Source organism: Phoxinus phoxinus, assembly GCF_949152265.1.
Source record: "Phoxinus phoxinus genome assembly, chromosome: 24".
Taxonomy (NCBI): domain Eukaryota; kingdom Metazoa; phylum Chordata; class Actinopteri; order Cypriniformes; family Leuciscidae; genus Phoxinus; species Phoxinus phoxinus.
The window spans coordinates 25,039,718-25,062,741 of NC_136899.1; the positions used below are offsets into that span (position 1 = coordinate 25,039,718).

The 23,024-nt window shown below is 38.6% G+C and overlaps 1 protein-coding gene across 1 annotated transcript in view; it reads left to right on the plus strand.

Moving 5' to 3' along the window:
- LOC306993027 (partitioning defective 3 homolog) overlaps positions 1 to 23,024 on the plus strand; it is a gene marked incomplete at its 5' end in the record, with an annotated part of 169,959 nt that overhangs the window by 16,775 nt on the left and 130,160 nt on the right. Inside the window, one exon of the mRNA XM_079602458.1 lies at positions 2,205 to 2,388. Within this exon, the coding sequence (XP_079458584.1) occupies positions 2,205 to 2,388 (184 nt within the window). The remainder of the gene's footprint in view (positions 1 to 2,204; positions 2,389 to 23,024) is intronic.

A 23,024-nucleotide genomic window follows, 5' to 3' on the forward strand; every position in this document is an offset into this window, starting at 1 on the left:
AAATAAAGGCAGTGGCTCTTTACACTAAAATAGCAGTATTTTCTTTGCACTAAGTGTCAATAGTTGTTAGGTGCGATTTGCACCTTTTTGTAGTATATTATAAAACATATTGAGTGTGTATGATTATATTTAGTAAAATCATAAATGGATGCTGGCGTATTGGGACATTACTTGCCCCCACTATTAAAGCCCTCCCCTTATTTTGCTAATATTTTCTTATTTTCTTTTATTAAGCTGATAAAGGTGAAAAGGGATATGAATGAGTTTGGAAAAAAACTTGGTCACGTCAAAACCTAAAGCCTTACTCTCCAATGATCCGGTTATCACATGAGTTTCTTTTGAAATTGTGTCTGGCTCAATCACACAATGGTTTGCAGAGTTTATATAGGTGTGTAAATAGCCTTTGCCAACAAGGTGGGGTATTTGCACTCGGTGTTAATAGACACTCTGAAAAATGTCTAGTTCTCTTTATTTCCTAAAGTCTGTTTGGTCTCCAAAAACTGCAATCTTTCCAACTGCAAGCGAGCGAGCGAGCCTCAGTAATGCGGTCTCTGTAGCGAGACGAGTAATGGTCATGGTGATAAGCAGTCTGTCAGCGCACTGCCTGGATCGTCTTAAGGGCATTTATTTGACATGCTTTAATTGGGCCAAAGAAACAAATGAGAAGTCAGTTTGAATTAGGCTAATCATAAACCGTATTAAAATCAGAGCATGAACGAGAAGGACAGTAGAAAAATTGTAACTAAACCCCTCCGGTCACAGTTCTGCTTGGTAGCGAGGAGTAAATAGCCGAATGCGAACCAGAGAATGCCATCGTTGACAAATCAACAGACTCACGCTGCTTCACACAATAGTGTCTCTGTGTCGGCCTGTCTGACGCCCGCATGTGACTTGCTGGTTTCGTTTATTCCGGTGGATGTGTGAACCGTTAATGTCGGCAGAAATCAGGACAAAAGCAGATGAATTAACCTCCTCAATGCAATTTTCTCCTTTTTGCAGCATTGCAGGGGTGTGTGTGTCCGAACAGTTTTCCACAGTGCATGTGCTCAAAAGCAGTCTTTTCAAATGTGTTATAGTGTGTCACAATTTCTCACTTTCTCTCAGAATAGGAGTCGACCCAGAGGAATATTTTATTGCTCTTTCACGGCTCTGGAGACTTTCTGTTGTTTCATTTTGCATGAGAGAAATAAAAATAGACAGAAATGAGACAGTGCAGCAGGAGTATAGAGCTATGACATGAATGTGGATTTGTTGCTGTTTGTTTTTATTTTTATATAACCAATTTTTGAACCGCAGACTTTCATATCTTGTAAATCTGAACAAAACTTAAGATACAAATTGTGTGTGTGTGTGTGGTGGGGGGAGGGTAGTACTGTTTTATTCTGCTTTCTGACAAATGGTCAGAAATCCTGAAATTAATACACAGTTATTTCATTATATGCTTTGTCCGGTTTATACATCTATGGCCCTCTTTACACCGGGTATTAAGGTGTGTTTTGGTCGATCGGATCACAAGTAGACGGGGGAGACACATTCCCGTTACACCTGGAGTTTAAATCTGTCTCTTTTGTCCACTTTCAACAACTTCTGTCCTGATTTATTCCGAAGATGGTGTCTATAGGTGTGTAAACGTATGTTTTTCGATCTTTCGATCTAATGGACAAAATAAGCTTGCACAATTTACTTATGAATGCGCCCGGAGACGACAGAAAAACATACGGAGAGCATCAGTTTTAGTTTCTGCTCTGACAGTCTCAAGTACAGCCGAACGCTGTAAGTGTGTGTTAGAAATCAGGAATGCTGAGAGAACATTATGCTTGGTACGTTCCCATAATGTTACTCATTAGATCAGTAGACGGTGTTTTGTGGCTGTTTTAACACATTCGACCACATGAGCGTTTATACTATCAATCCGGTAGAATGCGTTTTCGACAACCTCTGGAAATGGTCAAAAGTGGACAAGCTCAAAACGTTTTACACCTGCATTTAGCATCATCCACTTGTGATCCGATCGACCAAAACAAATCTTAATACCAGGCGTAAACAGGGCCTAAAAGAACTAATGGTGCATGGATGGATGGATAGATATATGTCCATCGATATTTAGATAGCCTTTTTTTAAGCAAGCTTTTTGTATATGCCTATAGTTATGTCAAATAGATCAACCAGCAAAATTAACACAGTATTGTGTCTCTGTCCCTCAGCTGGTGGTGGTGTATGAGGAGCAGGATCCTCATCATGGAGGTGACGGCACCAGCGCCAGCTCCACGGGAACCCAGAGTCCCGAACTCTTCAACACGACTGAGCTCAACTCCAGCAACCTGTCCGCCTTCCAGCCCTACCAGACCAGCAGCGAGATCGAGGTCACGCCATCAGCCCTCAGGACCAGTGAGTTACCGGACAATTCAACGTTGCATGTGTTCCTGTCATACACCTGGCGCAATGCGTGTTTTTTGCTAGTTTCAGCCTGACGCAGTTATAATTTTCATGTCTAAATAGCGAATCCGCCATGGCGCGAGTGCAACTGGCTTTTAAAGGGAGTGGGAGATGTGAATCTGATTGGTTTATTGCACGTTACGCCCATAACACACCCATTACTCATTTAGAGAATAGAGACATCCCTTTTAGACCATGCGTCGGGAGCGCTGGTCATTTTCCCCGTGGTTAAACTAGCAAAAGTGGATTCGAACGCCCTAAGTGCGCTTGCGCCGTGCTTTAGACCATTAGATTGTTAAAATAAGGCCCTAACAATACACTAACAAGATGCAATGTTGGCCCTAACAATACACTAACAAGTGGATGCATTGTCAAATTCAGTGTCTGTCCACTAGTCATGCGTGGATCCTGGTTATATCCGTGGACTTTGTAAAAATAACATTGTAATTAATTGCGGATGGATGAGGTAAATCATTATTGATGGAAATATTAATGCGTTTAAAGCTTAATCTTTCAGCAAGCACTAATGTGCGGACTCTCGTTGAGCTATGCAATGGTGGGTCCACTGCAATGGAGGCAAAACAGATCCGAGAGATATTTTAAAAAGGAGAATTAAAAACAAAACAAAAATAAGGAAAGAAGAAAATAAATGTACCATTTGGGGGGATTTTTAGTGAAATTTTGGTTTGATTAGATTTCATTGTGCACGGAGATACTCCGTGAGATACAGAATCTGATTCTGAATTTACTGAAGCCGATTATGAATATTCTGATTATGATTTTTAATGTACTGATTCTGATTAGATTTTCCTCATCCTCAGATGATTCTGATTGGGAATCTACTTAATGTCATTGTTCTGAATCTGAATCTTGTGATTATGATTATAAAAGTAGTGATTCTGTTTGGATTCTTCTGATCCTCAGTCTTCTGATTTTGAAGTATGATTATGATTTGATTCTTCTGGTCGTTAGTCTGATGACTTGAATCTGATTTAGAAATGACTGATTGTCCTGAATTTGAGTCTTCTGATTTTGAAAGTACTGATTCTGACTCGAGTCTTCTGATAGTCAGTATGATGATTTTGAATTAGATTTTGAATCTACTGATTGTAATTCTGGTTCTTGACCGGCTGCTTGTTTGGACCAAAACTCAAATTAACCTGAAAGAGATGCTTAATGACTTAATGACATTGTGCTATTTTCACAATATGTTTGGCTTGCTGTGAATCGCAGCACATTGGCGTTTCATTTACCAGCAACGTGAGTTGCAAAAGTTGTGAAAAACTTTATCTTGAATCTTGCCTTGTCATACATCAGTTTGTTTCTTCTGAAACTATAGTCGGATCTCTGAGGAGAGGAGGTGTGTGAGTTGGTGGAGAACAGTGTGCGCTCTGTTAAAGTTGTGTTTGACACTGGACGTACAGGGACTGACCTTGACAAGGCGGTGGGGTCGAGTGGGCTGGTGAAACCGTCGAGAGAGCAGCAAGACACACTCAGTCAGGTGTGGAGAGAAGAGAGAAGAGCTATGATTAACTGTGACAGCTCAGACCGGACACACACACACACACACACACACACACACACACACACACACACACACACACACACACACACACACACACACACACACCGTACGGCCTCATTTCAATATTAGTCAGTTCCGATTTTGTGATTGAATAAAGAATAAAGCTTTGGAGAATGTGGATTTATTCCTCATGTTATGATGTGGTATAGTGTATATATAGTGCATTTGTGTGCATAGAAACATGATGTTAATAGAACAGAGGAGCAATTGTGAAATGAACCACACGTTGCTCTTTAAGAAAACGGCCTCGGTTTCCATCCGGATCTCTTCCCACACTGATCGTCCAGCAGGAGTGTGTGTTCCCATGCGACCAGGCTCTTCTTTAGTCTGCGTGAACCACTGATTGTGTGTATTGTTGTGCTTTGTAAGCCGCCGCAGAGGGAGGTCTGGAGTGTGAATTCCCCAGCATCGCGTGAATGCTGCCAGCACAAATTCAATTCTTCTAGAAATATTTGTATTTGGGGGATTTTGTACAACTTTACAGCAAAATACACATTGCAGATACTCTCCCAAAGACCCTGTTCAATCCACTAGACTAATTAGTTAGCAACATCCACAAACCAGTTGAATTATACATTATATTCAACTGGTTTGTGTGTGTGTGTATATGTTTATACATACAGTATACAGTATATATACAGTATATATTACATTACATTATTCAACATTTTTGCATCACAACATTAAAACTGTAATATATAAAAGAGGTCTTGTACACATAATTTTACTTTGTCGATACTGACATAAACACACTTACTTGCTCTGTTCCCAAACATATTGAGCTGCCTACCAAAACTGAATTTTAATGCACTCCCAACACCAAGTCTCTTCCATACTCGTATTGCTAAGGCTCCCTGCTTTAACCAAATTTTGTTTCCTTCAATCCCAGAATGCATTGCAACTAACTTTTCCTGCCAGTGTTTTAGTTTTAAGTTCCCAGCTTTTTTGATCATATTCACAAAACTTTCATGGCCTCCGAAATATTTTGTTGTATGAATATGTAAGCAGTCAATATATCAAAAGAAAGAACAGAGGCTCTGCTTTTTTTATTCTAGCTTCTTTTGTATCAACACTTTAATGTCAGAACGATGATCAAAACATAGATCAAGTCCTTTAACAAAGCTTCACAGTCGTTAGCTCTTCCTGGGTTCAACAGTTCACTCAGTATCATTTGGCAGTTTTGATTTGCTGTTGAATGTTTGATGATCATGTTAGCTTAATTGTGCATACACATCTTATCAGCTCCTTCTGGTTTATGCAGATCATTTTCTCCAATTGTGTTTGGATCCGGAGCTTCAGTAGTCCTTCAGGAGATGCGTAACAGCGCCCTCTATCGTGTAACAGTGAAAACACGAATTGATGGAAAAAAACTGGAAAAAAATGCTGGGTTGTTTTAACCCAATTTTGGGTCAAATATGGACAAACCCAGCCATTGGGTTACATTTTTTAATTGCATTTTTGATCCAACGTTTGGGTTTGTCCATATTTTACCCAAAATTGGGTTAAAACAACCCAGCATTTTTTAGATTGTAGCTCGCAGACTCTAACCATGTTATATCGATCAATGATTGAGAGTATTCTCACGTATAATATTGTTTCATGGTATGGCAATATAACATTAAAACAAAAGAACAAACTCTCACAAATAATTAATCAAGCAAATAAGATTATTGGACACAAACAACAGCCACTTCAGGGCTTGTTTGATCATTTTATGGAAAAAATGGCAATTGCGATTTTTAAAGATAATACACACCCTCTTCACTCTACTTTTGAATTGCTCCCATCTGGACGTAGACTAAAAATTCCCTTGGCTAGAAGAAACGTCTATAAAAAATATTTTCTCCCAATGGCAGTGATTATCTTAAATCGTACAGTGTTTTAAGCTAAACAATAGCCTAGAACGGCTGGCAATATTATTATCATCTCTTTTTTATGGAAGTAAAATAATGCCAAATGTTTTTGAAATAAAAAGCCTGTTGAATTGCACTACTTGAAAAAAATATGCATTGCATTAACCATGCTTGCATTTAAATGCATTGTATTTTTAGGGCTTGCATTTTTATGGGCTGAAATTCAACATGGTTGTATATTTAAGCTGTGAATATTTCATTTCAAAACATTTCAAACACATTTTCATTAATACAAATTAAACAATCCATATTCACCTTTCATATTTCTCTTCTAAAATATACAAACTGTTTAAAAATACAACCTATAATATTCAACAGGCAATTGTCGGTCCATTTTATTTCGCTTTACAAATTTGCTTCCACAAATTCAGTGGTTCAAATTCGACAGTAAATTCAACATTGACATCCAGGAACTGCAGGAAAAGCAGTAGATTACATAGCATAATCTCCATCTGCTGTTAGTCGACCTCACCTCACTATGCCTGGTAATCTACTGCTTTTCCTCCAATTCCTGGATGTCAATGGTGAGTTTACTGTCGAATTTGAACCACTGAATTTGTGGAAGCGAATTTTTAAAGCGAAATTAAATGGACCGAAAATTGCCTGTTGAATATTAAAGGTTGTATTTTTAAACAGTTTGAATATTTTGTTAGTGAAATATGAAAGTTGAATATGGATTAGCCTATTGAATTTTAATTAATGAAAATGTGTTTGAAATGTTTTGAATTGAAATATTCACAGCTTAAATATACAACCATGTTGAACATGTTGAAAAATACAATGCATTAAAATGCAAGCATGGTTAATGCAATGCATGTTTTATTCAAGTAGTGCAATTCAACAGGCTTTTTATTTCAAAAACATTTGGCATTATTTTACTTCCATACTTTTTCTTCACTTTCAGTGTTTAATTCTGTATTTGTGCTGTTGATACTGTGTTTTTAAGCAGTAAGCTAATGTAAATGTATGTCGCAGTGTCAAAGATACATTTTTGCTCTGTGAAAACAGACTGGACAATAAAGTTCAACAACAATGGTGGGGAAAGAGTTATTTTTTTTATGTTTTGGCGTATAGCATGCCACACAGCAGGACGATATCACCTTCCCATATGACTTATTCTGTTTCCAAATCTCCACATTTCCACGACTCTGAATCACAGAGTTTGCCCTCGATGACCAGCTTGATTACAGATAACCATCTCTCCTCATCAGTCTTCCTCACTGTCTTCTAGTGATGATAGATAAATAGTGAGAGCTGTTCTTGATGACTTCCAAAAATAAATAAATAAAAAAATCCTGCCAGGTCCCCAGGAGAACTGAGACGAGCGCTTTACTCCAGCAATAACACACACTCCCAGCTGCAGTAGCGGCGCGGTGGCCCTTGAGTCCGGCTGCCGAAACAGATAATCACACACATTCAGAGTTCCCGTCTTGCCGAATTTGCATTGATTGTTCCTCTTCGAAGTAAGAGAAGGGGGAATGAGAACTCTTCCCTCACGTTTGATTATTTAAAAAAAAAAAAAAATCTTTCAGCAGAGGTCAGGGCATCTAATAATTGGATTGGTGATGAGATGTAAATTATGGTAATGAATGTAATTTGCTTGTAATTATACAGAATCAGGCGTTCGTCTGACTTGTCTGACACCGAAGCGTAATCTTGCAAAAAGTCGAGAGAAATAAAGAAAAGTTTGGAGCTTTCCGGCGCTGTTGGCTGGTGTTGAATCTTAATGAAGGTGCGCTGGCATTGGTCCGTCTGGTTTATTTTCAGTGCAGTGTTTGTAGTGTGTAGTGTGTGTCGAGGCCTGTGCACTGAGCAGGGGAGGTCCCCGGTGGGCTCAGAGAGGCGAGCACTCATTAGTACGGGAGTGTGTTGCGTTCAGGTGCTCTACCCTGGGGCTCGCTGCCTCTCTCCATCGCACTTCTGGATCTGTTCAGCTGAGCTCCGATAACTCTCCATATCCCTCTCGCTCGCCCTCATTACCAAGCCTCCGTCTCTCCTCTCACTCGGCATGACATCACATCCCAGCATGCACTTGGGCGAACCACTTTTTCCGTTGTTTATGTAACCATCTCATGAAACAGAGAAATTAAGATTCTTTCTTTTTTTCACCCTCATGCAGTTTTTAAAAGCTTATAATGTTATTTATTACGGGAACTCTAAATAATTGATGGGCGGAATGGACTGTTCACATTAATTGCTGAAATCAAAACAACATCTGTCTATATTTCCAATCAAAAATACAGTAATATTGTGAAATGAGTATTATTACAGCTGTTTTCTATGCAAATATAGTATTAACTGTAATTTATTCAAAGCTGAATTTTCAGCATCATTACTCCAGTCTTCAGTGTCACATGATCCTTCAGAAATCATTCTAATATGATGATTTGATGCTCAAGAAACATTTATGATTATTATCAATGACTACATTATCCGCTTTTTTTAAAAACACGAATATGATCCCTGGATTACCCCTTTTCTAACCCGAATATTTGGTCATGTAAACGCGTATCGGCATATTCGAATCTTGGCCTTTTGAGTAGAGGAACTTCTTAGACGGCGCATACAAAAACCCGGTCAGCACCAGCACCAAAGCGCAAACAAAGCCGATTGCTATCTGCCCCGAACTATTCATTATCCGCGCGCTGCTGCTGTTGTTGTCGTCTTTGGATACAGGAAGAAGAATCGGAAATGACGCATATTGCGTCTTAAGGTTGTCCGTACGTCCAGACACTAACCTTGCGTCGCCGTTTACATCGGGATATTGCCAATTAATTACAAATTCCATGTATAAAGAAGTAACTCTCTCTGCTCACGCATGTAAACGGGTTATTCCGAATGTTTTAGTAACCCAAATAGTGACCTTAACCCGCCCATAACCCGAATATTGACAGCTTGTAAACGTAGTCAATGATGAAATCAGTTGTGTTTGTGGAAACGCATAGCCTGTTCCTCACACAATAATATAATGTGACTCTACATTAGTGGAAGAGCAATATGTACTAAGTTTTTGGACATTTTATGGTGTTTATACTTCATATGGAAAGAACAGCACAAACATTCTGCAAAATATATCCTTTTGCGTCCTTTAGAAAAAAAGAAAGTCATGTTCGTTTGGAACCACATTCATTTTTGGCTGAACTATTCCTTTCAAAACCGTTGCTCCATCCAGAACTCATGATAAAGTACAGACACTTCTGAGAAGGATGTACATGTCTCGCCTGATCTGCGCGATCCCACTGCTTTGGTATCAGAACCTCAGAGATGTTTCTGTTTCAATGTTTGTCCAGCAATACTGAGACTAGCCTCGGGGGTGTTTCCAAACTGACGGCCGGCTGACTCAGTGATCTGAACGTGGTGATGTTTAACAGAGGCTTCCCCGATGACACACCAGATCCTCCGCCATTAGGAGATTGCCTGCGGGGAAAAGTGCAGACACCTGCGGGCAGGACAGCGTTTATATAATCAATTTGTTTTGTGGCTGGACGCTCCCTGGCTTCCTCTTAGGCTGTGGTCTGGTAGAAGTCATTAGGAGGACATGTAGGGACATGAACACCACACAACGACAATATTATTCGTGAAAGACTGGCTTTTAACATTCTAGCTAGATATTGACATTATTTGAAGACATTGGGTCTCATCTACTAACCCCGTATGCGCATATATACACACGGCTGATCACAGGTCTGTAATCTCGGTCTGTATAAAAGCTGTTTGTTGTGTTTGCCCTTGTTTTGGGGATGGCACATTGTTGGGAATTGATTGGACATTTTTCATGAGAAGTTCTCCTGTGCGTAGAAATACAAATAAATCATGCAATTGTTAGTAAGGCTGGCTATCGATACACATGTCTTGATTTGATTCTTGATTTTCGATTTGATTAAATGAATTACATTATTACATTTTCACTGGCCCCACCACACAAAAAAGTAATAAATGAATAAAATAGTTATTGTTTTTGTTCTTTTTGGCCCATGTGTCCTTGTATTGTAATAAATAAGGTTTTGACACCCACAATTTTAGATTTTAAATTGCACATGCTAATTCTTACGTCACCAAATTTCCTCACTTCTTCCACAGTCTTTCAGAACCGCTTCTTGTCGCTGTGGACCAAATGCTTTGACATCATCTTACTTTCTTCAGTGTGCTGTGTGATTGCCCGTCTGTTTTGTTTTTGTGATTGTGTCGTTTGCACTGCGAGTTCCTCTCTGTAGGTCCGACCATCACGTCTCCTCATGCTAATCAGGCTAGCCCTCGAGCGTGCCGAACAGACCTCGGACCAGACGCTGAAAGCACCCGCTCGAATCAAGCTGCGCGCCACTGGCTTCTGGCTCTTTGTCATTGAAGTGCAGTGGTTTATTAGCTGTGTCATCTCTTCATCACGCCGCACAGGTCCATTAGCATGATCGCGCGTGGAGGGGCGGAGCCTTGACGCTGCAGTGGGCGGGAAGCTTGCCTAATTCACACTATTAGTCAAAGAACTATACAAGTGCCACAGTTTAATCTAAAGCTTATTATGGCTCATAATTGTAACCATTTATACTGTAAAACAGGGGGAAGCAATTATTTAATGAGGTGTGACAACTGCAGAGAGACTAAACTTCCGTTGCGGACAAGACTGGTTTACTACAGAGAGAGAGAGAGTTTAGCAGTGTAAAACAAGGAAGGGAAAGTTTGTGTGATTTTTGCATAATATTTATAATGGTATCATGATTGTGTACCAGATTGTAATCTGTACTGTAGCGCCTCGATAGTTATCATAGTATTGAATTATTAGTGTATTCATATATCAAGGGATTTCCAAGAATACTGTAGATCCATGATATTGTATATTTCAATATTAAATATGCAGTTGCTCATTAAAAGTAATAATTTAATTACATGGTTAAATGTAATATTCAACAAATGTTTTTTTCCATTCTTTCACACATTATAATACTGTGACACATACATTTACTTTTTAGCATTTGAAATTATTGATTTTAGTTTTAGTGTTTTATACAAGTTTAAGTTTGGCCAGTCCGTGGTTATTTTTAGCCATATCATGTAAATAATGATAGGCTAATTGGTATCAGACATCATTTTGAATGCATCCATTCATATAAAAATTTTTTTTACATTGAATAATGTATACATGTAATAAAGTTGCATTACATTTTTTTTGTATATTGTACAATCTAATTCGATTAGCCATAACCAGATAATTGACACATTTTACAAATGAATAACACATTATCTCAACTGATTGATTGTTATATTGTTAAAACACTTTATTTATATTATCACACACGCTCGCACGCACGCACACAAACACACACACACACACACACACACACACACACACACACACACACACACACACACACACACACACACACACACACACACACACACACACACACACACACACACACACACACACACACACACACACACACACACACTTTAAACTGCTTGATTGCTTGTATCAACAAGTGTGAAGATATTATAAACATCACCATCATGATTTTCTCTAGAACTGCTTGAAACAATGCGTATTGTGAAAACCTCTATACAAATAAATTGACTAGCGACTCCGTCACAATGTTTCACACAGCTGCATTTTTTCACAGGTTAACAACTCACATGTTTTTCTTCAGCTTTTAGATTAAAACCGTCTTGTTTCGTCTGCTATAATCTGTTTAAAAGCATTGTTGCGTTCTTATCCAAAGTTGTTCTGCACTAAACACTCTTGCTTTTTTCATTGCTCTCTGTCCCTCTCTCTCTTTCTCTCTGCATGTTTCTCGTGTCCTCCTCAGCAATAACATGCCAAGTCAACGTGTGTGAAAGAAACATCAGTGTGTGTGTGTGTAGCAGTGTGTGTAGCACCTGCTCAGCTCTTCAGCAGAGGAAGATCATTAGCAATGTCACACAGTCATCTGCATTCATCGGGCGCGATGCATTTCAAGTCCTTAATTCAAAGACTGACTACAAAGCCAAGTTCACTTCAGTGGGATCAACTTTGTGAATACAAACTAAGGCGGGATCGCTTCAGTTCTGCCAATTCCCATGGTGCCGTCAGAATAAAACACCCTCATGATTTGTGCTTGTGTGTCGAGAAAAACAGCCGCAAACGTCAAAACTCTGGAGTTCATTCGAGTTTACAGTGAACATGTCTACTCCGCTCTTTGAAAGTTTTCTACACATGTTGTCATGCGAGGATCAGAACCGGGGATCAGCTTAATCAGACCTCTCATTAATCTGCTAATGATCTGTGATTAGATTGAAGCACACACACTCACACACTCCGTTTCCTATTCAGACGTGCGTGGATATATGCGATGCAGAAAATTGGCTCTGCCAGTTTCCAAACTTTGTTTCTGCCTTTCCGTGCCTTTGAACAACAGTCCTGCCATTAACATGACGTATTAGCCTTTTAACCCCTTCAGACCTGAACTATGTTTCAAGTTTCTGGAAAATATAAAAGTTAATTTTCCCTGCTCATGAGGCTTCTATAAATGAGACCAAATACGAATATTACAAATTGCACATTTTTTCTTGTCCATTTCAATGGACGTCAGGTCAAACCAGGGTACTTCACAGAAATCACACTCAGATTAAAGTGTAAACGGGCCGTGTCCGAGTCTGAGTTCAGCCAGCAACATCTCTTAAGGTGTTTGGAGATTTTTCTGAGAACAGGAAGTGTTTTGATTTCCAAAAACTCCAGCCCTAACCCGGCCCTGGCCCGTGGTGTTCAAGCCCTACCCGTCCCCAGCCCGACAACGCCTGCAAGTTTTCAGCCCGAACCCGACCCGACCCGAGACCAACATCAATATCACTTTAAGCTTTCTCTGTCTGATGCGCGTGGTCTCGGCTACACGCAAACACACACAAGTCACACGCTACTAAGAGGTACACTTTTATTATAGGCCTGAACAGACATTACAGAGAAGCATAAGCATGCAGAATATAGCACTACGGGATCCAACCGCAGAAATAAGTGAATAAACGGCCTACTTTCTTTGCTTTTAAGTAACTGAAGAACAATTTTCTAAACAATCTTCAAAAATGAAGAACTCTTCTCCAACTGGCTAATGTTAAATAATATTAATCTGAACTGTTATTGACTCCCCACGCTCCGACTTCTCCCTGATGCTCTGCATGGTCAACTGTCTCCTGTCAATGCAAGTGAGTGACGCGTGCGTATATGCGTATTTGCTTAGGCGATGTAATATTTTTAATATAATCAGTGCTCTGCACGTATATTATGGGCACAATAAAAGGAGAGAAGCTAAATAAGCCTGAGCTACCTGACAAAATATTTTAGAGGTTAAAAAACTGTATATATTCATTAAAAGTTATTTATAAAAATGTGACAAACTTTTTTTGTGTTTTGTTGTGCTAATTGTTTTTTTTATCCAAGTTTAGATACAGTTTTAGTTAACGATAATACCCTGAACATGAATTCAATCATTTCTATGGAGATGAAATACAAGACTCGGGATTGCGATGCTCTATTTTATCACCGTATTGAGAGGATGTTATCTTTGACTCCAGTATTTGGGTGTAATCGACTTGATTTCAAACTAACAAAGATCGTCTGCATTGCTTTCCGCCCAACAGAGTGTGCAAGCGTGCTTAGTGTGCGCTCAGTCCCATATCATTGCTGGTTTTGTCAAGTGTTGGTAAATTGAGTTGATTTGCATGCGCGGTTGAGTCTGGGCTGCCGTAGCCGCGGGCTCATCCCGGCATCCGCGAGTCTCAGGAATGGTGTTTTTGGAGCTCATGTCTGGAGGCTGTTTCCCTCACTAACCACAAGCCACCTACGCAAAGACAAAAACACGAGGACCAGAGGGATGTCACGTGTCAAGAGCACAGCACCATGATGGATAAGGCAAAAAAAGAAAAGTACGGCACTCTACAGATCAGCGACCTTGTGTTTGAAAAATGTCTTACTAATGAAACGCTCTATCTCGTGTGTGTGAGAGAGAGATCGCCAGAGTAGCTGACTCAACCCACGTGTTGTCAAGCTCATAAGATGGAGCAGCCGTTACACATGAGAAAGTCCATGCAGACCTCGCTGGAATTTCCTGGGAGTCGATGTCTCGCCCGGGAAGCTCTTAAGCGCTGTTTGTTTTAGGATTCGCGAAGCCCTCCCGTTTTATTATAGCGTTCTATGATAGGTGAACTCACCCGATGGCCAGATCTTTCCTGATACGTGTAAGACGAAGTCATGGGGCCAGCAGATCATTAGCCCAGTGCTTTTCTTTGGCTCATGAATCGTTGCTCTGATCTTAAGCAAACATTTTTCCTTGACTATTTTTTGCGGTTGTTATTTTTGTCGATGTGAGGCTGTGTGGGAAAGATGAAATGATTCAACAATGTTCCCAGTTTTAACAAGTCACGCTGACTATGTTTGAAACCAGAAGAGCTTAACACTGCAATCTGGCAAAACTGTGTCTGTCATTTGAAATAATGTATGAAGAAGAACTAAACACACTATGTGTTTGGCTTTGTGTTCATTTTAAGACTTTTCCCCCTCTCACTTTCGCTCTCGGAGGAGCCAGCCTGTATTTGCCACTAGTGTTTACTTTCCTGAATGAAGAGAATATTGTCTTTTTGGGCTTCTGATGGTTAGCTTTTCTGACTGAAGTTTTCCGCAATGATTGTGGATCCAAGAAGTTTAAGTTTAGTTTAGTAAATGAAGTTTGACAGCAGTCTTTGTTTATTTTACTTCTGTTTAGGGACACACTTTAGTTTAAGGTCCAATTCTCTCTATTAAGCTTATTATATTATTGTTTGCTTATTATAATGTTGCTTATTAGCATGCATATTACTAGGATATTGGCTTGATAACTTGATGGTTGTTGACATTAACTTGTTCTTATGCAATTTTATGCAATTCACTTTTTAGGTCATACTTAAAAATAAAGATTTTTTTAATGGCATTGATACTTCCATGTAACCTTTCCATTCCACAAAAGGTTCGGGTTACACTTTATTTTAAGGTGCCATTGTTTTATATATATATATAAAAGAACAGAGCTGTTGCTAAAATAAAAAATCTAGCTTTATGCATTCTTTTTTAAATCAACATTTGAATATGGGTAAGTTTCATTAAAAAAGCAACATTTTGAGTGAAAAGCTGAGCAAATCGTGTTTTTTTGTCAAATACCCAGGATTCTGAACGATGATCCAAACACAGATGATGACAGAACACGTTATGATGACTCAGCACATTGCCATCGACTAGTCCATCGGGAAAATTGCACAATTATACCATTTGTTCTATTAACTTGATCCATTTGATTGTACATGAAAGGATGCATATCGTGATTCATTGTAGTTGCGCTTCACTGGGAGTCTATGTTGGATACCAGTACCTGTCCTCTTGGTTTTAGCGTGTCTACAGTATGTAGTTTGGACATCATTAGACACTAGACACCCTCAAAAATAATCCTCAAATATTAAACTATTCAAATAGCAAATATTCCACCCAAAAGTACTGTAAACATGTTTCATTTTTACTTTATTAAGTATATTAATGGGACATTGTTGAATGGAACTGTTCATAATTAAATCTGTTGAATATTTCTTGAGCAAGTTAACTTCTTATTTTCTGTGATATTGTATGGTTTCATGCAGAACTGTGACTTGGCATTAACACAACATCAAAGTCATGTTTCCTATCTTCCCCTTTTCCCTGTCAGCACTCCTTCACGCTCCAAATACTGCCGGGAATACCATTTCTTTAGAAACTTCAAGGGTGTAATCTCAGAACAGATTGAAACATTATCTCCTTCCAAATTACAACATCTGCTCATTAAACTAACGTCTGTGTGTCTGAACTAAGCGTTTGTCTTTGTGTTCGTACTTTCCCTCTGTGGACTGTCTTTGTGTCAGCACCTCTCCCTCTTTCCTTGTTTCTTCAGACATGTGTTTTTGACTAACACAGAGGGGTGGGAGTCATTGTAATTGGCTGTTCATGACAGTTTAATAAGTAATCAACAGTAAGACCACAAAGACGGACCCATGATCATATCAACAGACGGCGCTTGAGCTTCTGCTAAGCTTCCCTGTGGCGTACAGTAAACGGCTATAGGAGTTGGGAAAGTTTCAAACGTTTTAGACAAGTGGAGTTGAACATGTCATAGGATCGTCATCATATCGTGGACCGTGGGAGAAGTGAAGTCTTTGCTTATCTCCCAGTACGTTTTGTTCATATTTAGACAACATTAAATATGAACAAAACGTAGTGGGAGATAAGCAAAGACTTCACTTCTGTCACAGATAAGCACTCGTCTGACCAGAGGTGACCTTTCCAGACCTTTGCGTCCGATAACTCTTCGCTTTTGTTTGGACAATCTCCTCTCAGATTAAAGCATCTGTATGTGTTTTTGCATCAATAGTAGAGCCAAATATGGGCAAAAAACAAACAAACAAAAAAACAACAACTTTCCTTTCCACTGATAATGATTGAACATTTTGAAGAGGAATTGTGAAGCATTTGTAATGTTATAATGTGAAAAAAGTATTTTATGCTCATATAGGATGCATTTATTTGATCAAAAATATAGTACATAAATAATATATATTATTACAATTACAAAAAAAACTATTTTCTATGTGAATATAGTAAAGTGTAATTTATTCCTGTGATCAAAGCTGAATTTTCAGCATCATTACTCCAGTCTTCAGTGTCACATGATCCTTCAGAAATCAGTATAATATTATATAAACATTTCTGATTATTATCAATGTTGAAAACGGTTGCATTTCTGTTGAAACCGTGATGCATTTTATTATTCAGGATTTGTTGATGAATAGAATGTTAATTAAAACAGCATTTATTTGAAATATTTATTTAAAACTGTTTAAATGTCGTTACTGAGTGTCCTAATACTGACCCCAAACTTTTTAACGGTAGTGTATATTCTTTAAAATACATATTTAGGCATAGCTTCAGCTAACTCTCATTTATTCAACGCCCACTTTTTGTTATATTACCCGCTATATTATTCTACACTGAATATCCATTTTTTGAGTATGCAAGTAAAACGGATTGTAAGCGACAATTCATGTTGACTTTGAACTGCATGGACTCCTCCTGCTTTGAGACGCAGCGAAGGCTTGCTTTGACTGACAGTGGCACTGTAGCCGGCAGATCGAGTTTTCCGTGGAGGTGGCTGTAGCGTTCTGTGGTATTTACATTAGGACAGCGGTGTGTAGTTGTAGCTCAGCAGAAATGTTTGGTTAGCTGATTAGCTCTTCTCCAGGGACTGTTCTCATCCCTCTCCGCTGGCCTACTGGTGACACTGGGGTGTTCAGTTAATTGCTCTCCCCAGTACAGCTCTGATTGCTGTCCCCAGCATGTGGGAAACGTCGACCCAGATGAGTCAGGATTCATTTCGTGAAATCCTGGCTTGAGTTTCCAGTCCTTCCTCCTTTCCCTATCCCTTTCATACACATACTCTTTCCACTTTATCCTGGCTTATATCAGTCCTCCTCCTTCTCATCTAAATCTGGAAGCAGTAATATATCTCAGTTTAATGCAGATCCTCCCAGCTCACGAAGTGTTGTTAACATGTATTTGTTGCCCTTCAGAGAGTCAGAGAAAGCATTGCCGTTTCTTTGTGTGTCCGCACAGAAAGTACTGACTTTGCTGTGCTTCTGCTCAGTAAGGTTTATAACACACATCTGAGGTTTTAAGTCATCATATGAGATAGACTTGTGTAAACGTGTGCATTTCCCATGAGTCACATGGGAGATGTGATCTATTCCAGATCTCTTTTGAGCTTCAGATTCATTGAATATTTAAGCTTGTGTTGACTAGACAGCGTACACAACTGTCCAAACCTCATCCTCAACATTTACTACTGTGCTTATGTAAAATTTACTATTATGAATAGAGTCAGACATAATTATTTACATTAACACTAAAGACTTGGGAAGCCGTCATATATTTCTTCTAGTGATGCACCAATAATACAATTCTAGTTGATCTATTTACGACAATATTTTCTATATATAATTGTGGTAACTATTAAATGGATAATATGCTATTTTGACTAAATAAATTAAATCGTAAAACATTAAATGTTACCAGCACATTTATACATCACAGCATTTTAATGTACAGTATGAAGTATGTTTTTTTATTTTTTATTAAGTGGATTATTTAATATTTATTTTGGAATATTTATGTTTTTAAATATTACATTTAAATCAGTGTTGAATGACGGCAGAGGTAATCTAAATGCAAACATAAAACAAATTAACATATACAATTAAATATCCAGTATCGGCTGATATGAATACAATATATATATATAAATTTATGGTGCATCACTAGATTCCTCCAAATGTCTTGGTTATTTAAATTTTAGTGAACTATAACCATTAAAACATTTTTGTTGCCTAAAATAAACATTAACTTGCATAAAATAAATATGAAAAATCAGCTAGATCAAGTAACATTTCTAATTTTTTATTTAGTTGATGTACTGAACTTGATGTACTAAAATAACTAAAAGTAAAACTGCAATAAAAAAAATGAATAAAAACTAAAGCAAATAGATATTTAAACAAAAAACTGATACAATGACTAAAACATGCAACAATATTACTACAATCTTAAAAATACAATGAAAATGAAAAAAAAGCAAAAAAAAAACGGATTGTTTTTTTTTTCCAAAATATATTTATATATATATATATATATATATATATATATATATATATATATATATATAAAAATATTATCTCAACGATCCTATAAAACAACACTGCTGAAGACACAAAGAGAATTTTAGTATATATATAACAGCATTTATTTTAATATATATATATACTAAAGTTGAAGGTTGAATTGTGACAGTTGTGTCCGGAAGTTTCATTATCTTCCTCTCAGTGTCTCTGTTCTTGAATCCCCTTATCTTTCACTCTCATAGTTATATTTCTTTTTTCAGTTCTGGTTTCTTATCACCACTCTCACTTTTACATCTACAGACTGGAACCTCTCTCATTCCAGCGTGTCGAAACGCACAGGCGCTGCCCAGTCGCAATGCTCCAGCACTCAAGCAGGACACTCACTCTTCCTCTACATCTCCAAATCCTCCCAGCGTGTCCTCCGACATTCTTCCCTGGAGAACACACATCCACACTGTATACAAAACCCGAACTCTGCCTTATTCAGATCTACTCAAGATTAGCTCTAAATCGAGCATTATTCAGCGTGCGACAGTCATCTCAAGTCTGAACAAATTCCAAGATATTCCCTTTGAAAGCTTTTCCAGTGCCCCCATGCAATAAAAAGTCTATTTTTCCAAAGTTAAGCTACCTCCTTTAGGAAGACTTTTTGTACCCCATTGGCAAATGCAAATGCAGGTTGAGATATAGTTGAAAGAGGTCCCTGCCTAAACCTCCAGAGATATCAATATGGATGCTCTGGTGACACTTGACTCTTTAAAAAGAGTTCCAGCAAAGACATTATTTCATATTTTATTAACTCAGCCCCTTCAATTAGACTCCTCGGCCCTCTAAACGTTCAGATGCTGGTTAGTCCTTGAAGCATAGAATATTTATCCATCAGAAAACCAAGGTCGTATTTGTAACATCCGTAGAAATCCATAAAATTATGCCCGGTTTAGCCAATCATTTCATTTGCAACATATGAAAGGCGACTGAAGGCGGGGGGGGGGGGGGGGGGGGGGGGATGGGTGAAATGAGGGGGGGGGGGGTATGGGTGAAATGAGAAGTACAGGATTGGTGTATACCTACTTCTGCTCATCTCACTGTCCTCTTCCACAGCCTTATCAGTATTCCTCAGCGTCCCCCGTCCTCTCCATTACCCACTACTGGCAGCCAGTCAGGGACACTTTCCGTTGGCAGGTAAGCGGCCCGCAAGGACAAAATGGACACACGGGCAATTTAAATGATTGGAAGCAGTAAGTAATATATTAGAGAGCCCTGTGTTTGAAAAGTCAGAAGTAAATTGCATGTTATTAGTGCCAACTCAGCGAAGCAGAAAACACAAGGTTTATAGAGGAACGACTTAAAGTTAGAGATGAAATTATGACGCGAAAGATCAGTGTGAAGAGTCCTATCTACATTTCGGTAGATTTTAGAGTAAAGGTGACTCTCTGTGAATGAAGGCTTTGTGTGGAGATACCAGTGAATATTCTCCCTCAATTACAGACTAATCCACAAATCTCCGCCACACGCTTCTCAACGAGAGGCGGTGGATTAGAGATGTAAATATGATGTCTGAGAGGGCGTCCCTGGTGACTTTAACCCCATCTTTGGTGTCTAGGTTATTTGCAGGCCTGTGTTTCCCCCTCTATTCATAATCCTCCATGGAGAGCTGAAATTGGTGCTTGGTCTCATTAGAGGGCCTGGTCATACCCCTAACACACCTGAGATCGATGGGTACAGGCCTTTAAGTGGTCGTCTTGGTTATTAAACGCAGGGGAAGCCAATTTCTGGCCGAGGAAAGCTAATCCGATCACACATTAGGAACCCATATTGGCTGGAGTGGCGCGAGAGGGAGAAAGGGATGAAACGGGGTCGTGTGTCCTCTATGTGTACTTACTAGATGGGCTGTTCAACAAAAGCAATATTGTCAGAGCAGCATCACATGCTTTCTGCAATCCATGCTCTCATTGTACTTCTAAAAATGGCCGGTTTAAAAAAAAATGCAGACGTTTTCTCATATTAAAAAATGCAGAAATATTTTAAACTCATGTGATTTCCACCCCAGTATCGTTTGTGCATGAGAAAGTTGGTTGATGTATTGATAGAGAAGTCAAATGACACACTTTTTGGCTTACGTAACTGATATTTTTGTCTTTGGATGTGGAAAGTTGAAGATTAATTTTGCAGAACATCTATGAGTTGCATTAATTACGCCAGGAAACGAGAAATATTTACCCGCATTGAGCAAATTAGTATAATAATGCAACATGTTGCTGATGAGCATGTGGTTTGATTCTCTTCAAAGATTTTGTGATTAGATTCTTTAAAGAAAATCAAATAAGGATATGAACACATGCATCAGACGAGCAACCACCTGCTCCCAGAACATATTCAGAGAAATCTGCTGTGAGCAAAATGGGAACTTTAGAACCATAAAAAAGAAAAATACCAAAAATTGGACAGAAAAGAATGAGGTTTGTTGAGAAGTTCCACGTGGATTCGTTCATGCCTCATCTTCAACATGATTTAAAATATTTCTTCAAAATTGGTGCTTTTCCCAACATTTCCCGACTTCCTCTGTAATAGGTTCCACATACATATTTTGGCTTCCTTCATACTTCTGCATAATTTTTGATGTTCTGATCAGATGCGATTTGGCCGAGTTCAACAACCATGTCACATTCAATAAAACATAGTTTTTGCCTTTGTTGCGTTGTTCTCTGAAAGCCCCATTAGTTCCCGCTCCCATTATCTGCAATCCGCATGTCACTTCTTGTTTGACGTTAGTAATATGTAATGTAATTTTATGGAGGCCGGGACAACGTATTTGGATGTTATTTGATCTTTATTTTTTTTTCTTGAGACCCATCTCTGTGCGTTTCGAGCCATCTTGGCCTTAAGCTAATTATTGAATATAATCACAGACATAGGTTAGAGTTATACAGTTACACTTCGACTGAGGGGCCTCGTCATTACAGCCGTGAACTGAATGTGAACTGAACACCGACAAAAGGAAGTGTATTAAAAATCATTATTGAGTTCAGTTCGTAATTGAATAATAGGGCCTCCCTTGGTCTAGTGAGTATTTTTGTACGGCCTCAGGCTATTCGGATTTCACGGGTCTGTTTTCATTGGGACCTCATGTGGTGAGTTGTGGCCTGACCGAAACATTCGATGTGTGTAAAATTGTGACTTTCTGTAAGCTGCATATGCATGCGTACGGTATCAGATGGTAGTCGCAATATGGGCATATGCTGTGGCAAGACGTTGTCGAGGGATGACAGGTGGTTGCTGGGACATTTGCATAATTATGGATGTACCACATACACTTGTAGCAAGTCATAAACCCAGAGACCAGAGAGCTGAGAAAATGCAAGCGCTCAGAGCTTCTGCCAGGTGGCAAGACACTAACAGTGAATCTGCCTGTCGACACTCAGACACAACTGCAGAGGACATGTGAACGCTGACTGTGGCTAACACATGGCACAGACACTGGCAAGGGGAAAACAAGGTTCCCTGGGGGAGGTTATTTTTTCCCCTCGGGTCTAAAATGTCACTGTCTGTGGCTATTTTAATCTGAACTGGTTTTATATTTTCTTGGATATCAATAAAATGGAGAACTTTAAATTAAATACTGTACTCTCATGTCCATTATATTGCCAAGTTTGGCAATTTGAAATCTACATTTTGCGTTCCCTGGAAGAAAGTATGTCATCAAAAAGGCTTAAAATTACATGATGGCGACAGAGTTGTCATTTATAGGTCAACTGTTCATATGATGCATTATACAACATTTCCAATATTCCTAATATCAGATCGAGTAGCTTTCCAAGAATGTGGAATTCAACAAAATGTATCAGTTTTCACGTTCCATACACTAAAAAATGCTGGGTTGTTTTAACCCAATTTTTGGTAAAATATGGACAAACCCAGCCATTGGGTTACATTTTTAAATTGCCTTTGTCTTTCTTTTGAACTATTTTTTGTTGGTAGAGCAACAATTCACAAATTAACTGGCAATATTGTCTTATAATAGTAATAAGGCAATAATAAGTTTCTCACTATTAACTTGTTTATTCAACTGAAAAAGCTTTGCACAATCTTGCTACCTCCTTGTTACTCCAACAATTTCTCAAAAACGAATAAAGCTGTTGCTGCTCTAAACGTGCCGTTTGCGAATTAGTAACAGAGACTTCTCTTTTTAAGTCTCTTTTTTAAAGAAGACAGTCAGTAGAATATTTCACTTCCCAAAAAGGAAAGTGTATTTTTTTTTTTTTTTACAAAGGTTTAGGTATACTGTAAAGCCTGAATTACCTGAATTAAACATGTTATATTTTATATATTTATTGTATAAAATTGTTTTACAAAATAATTTGGGCTGTACAGTTGCTATAAAATCAGTCACATGTTCTAAATTT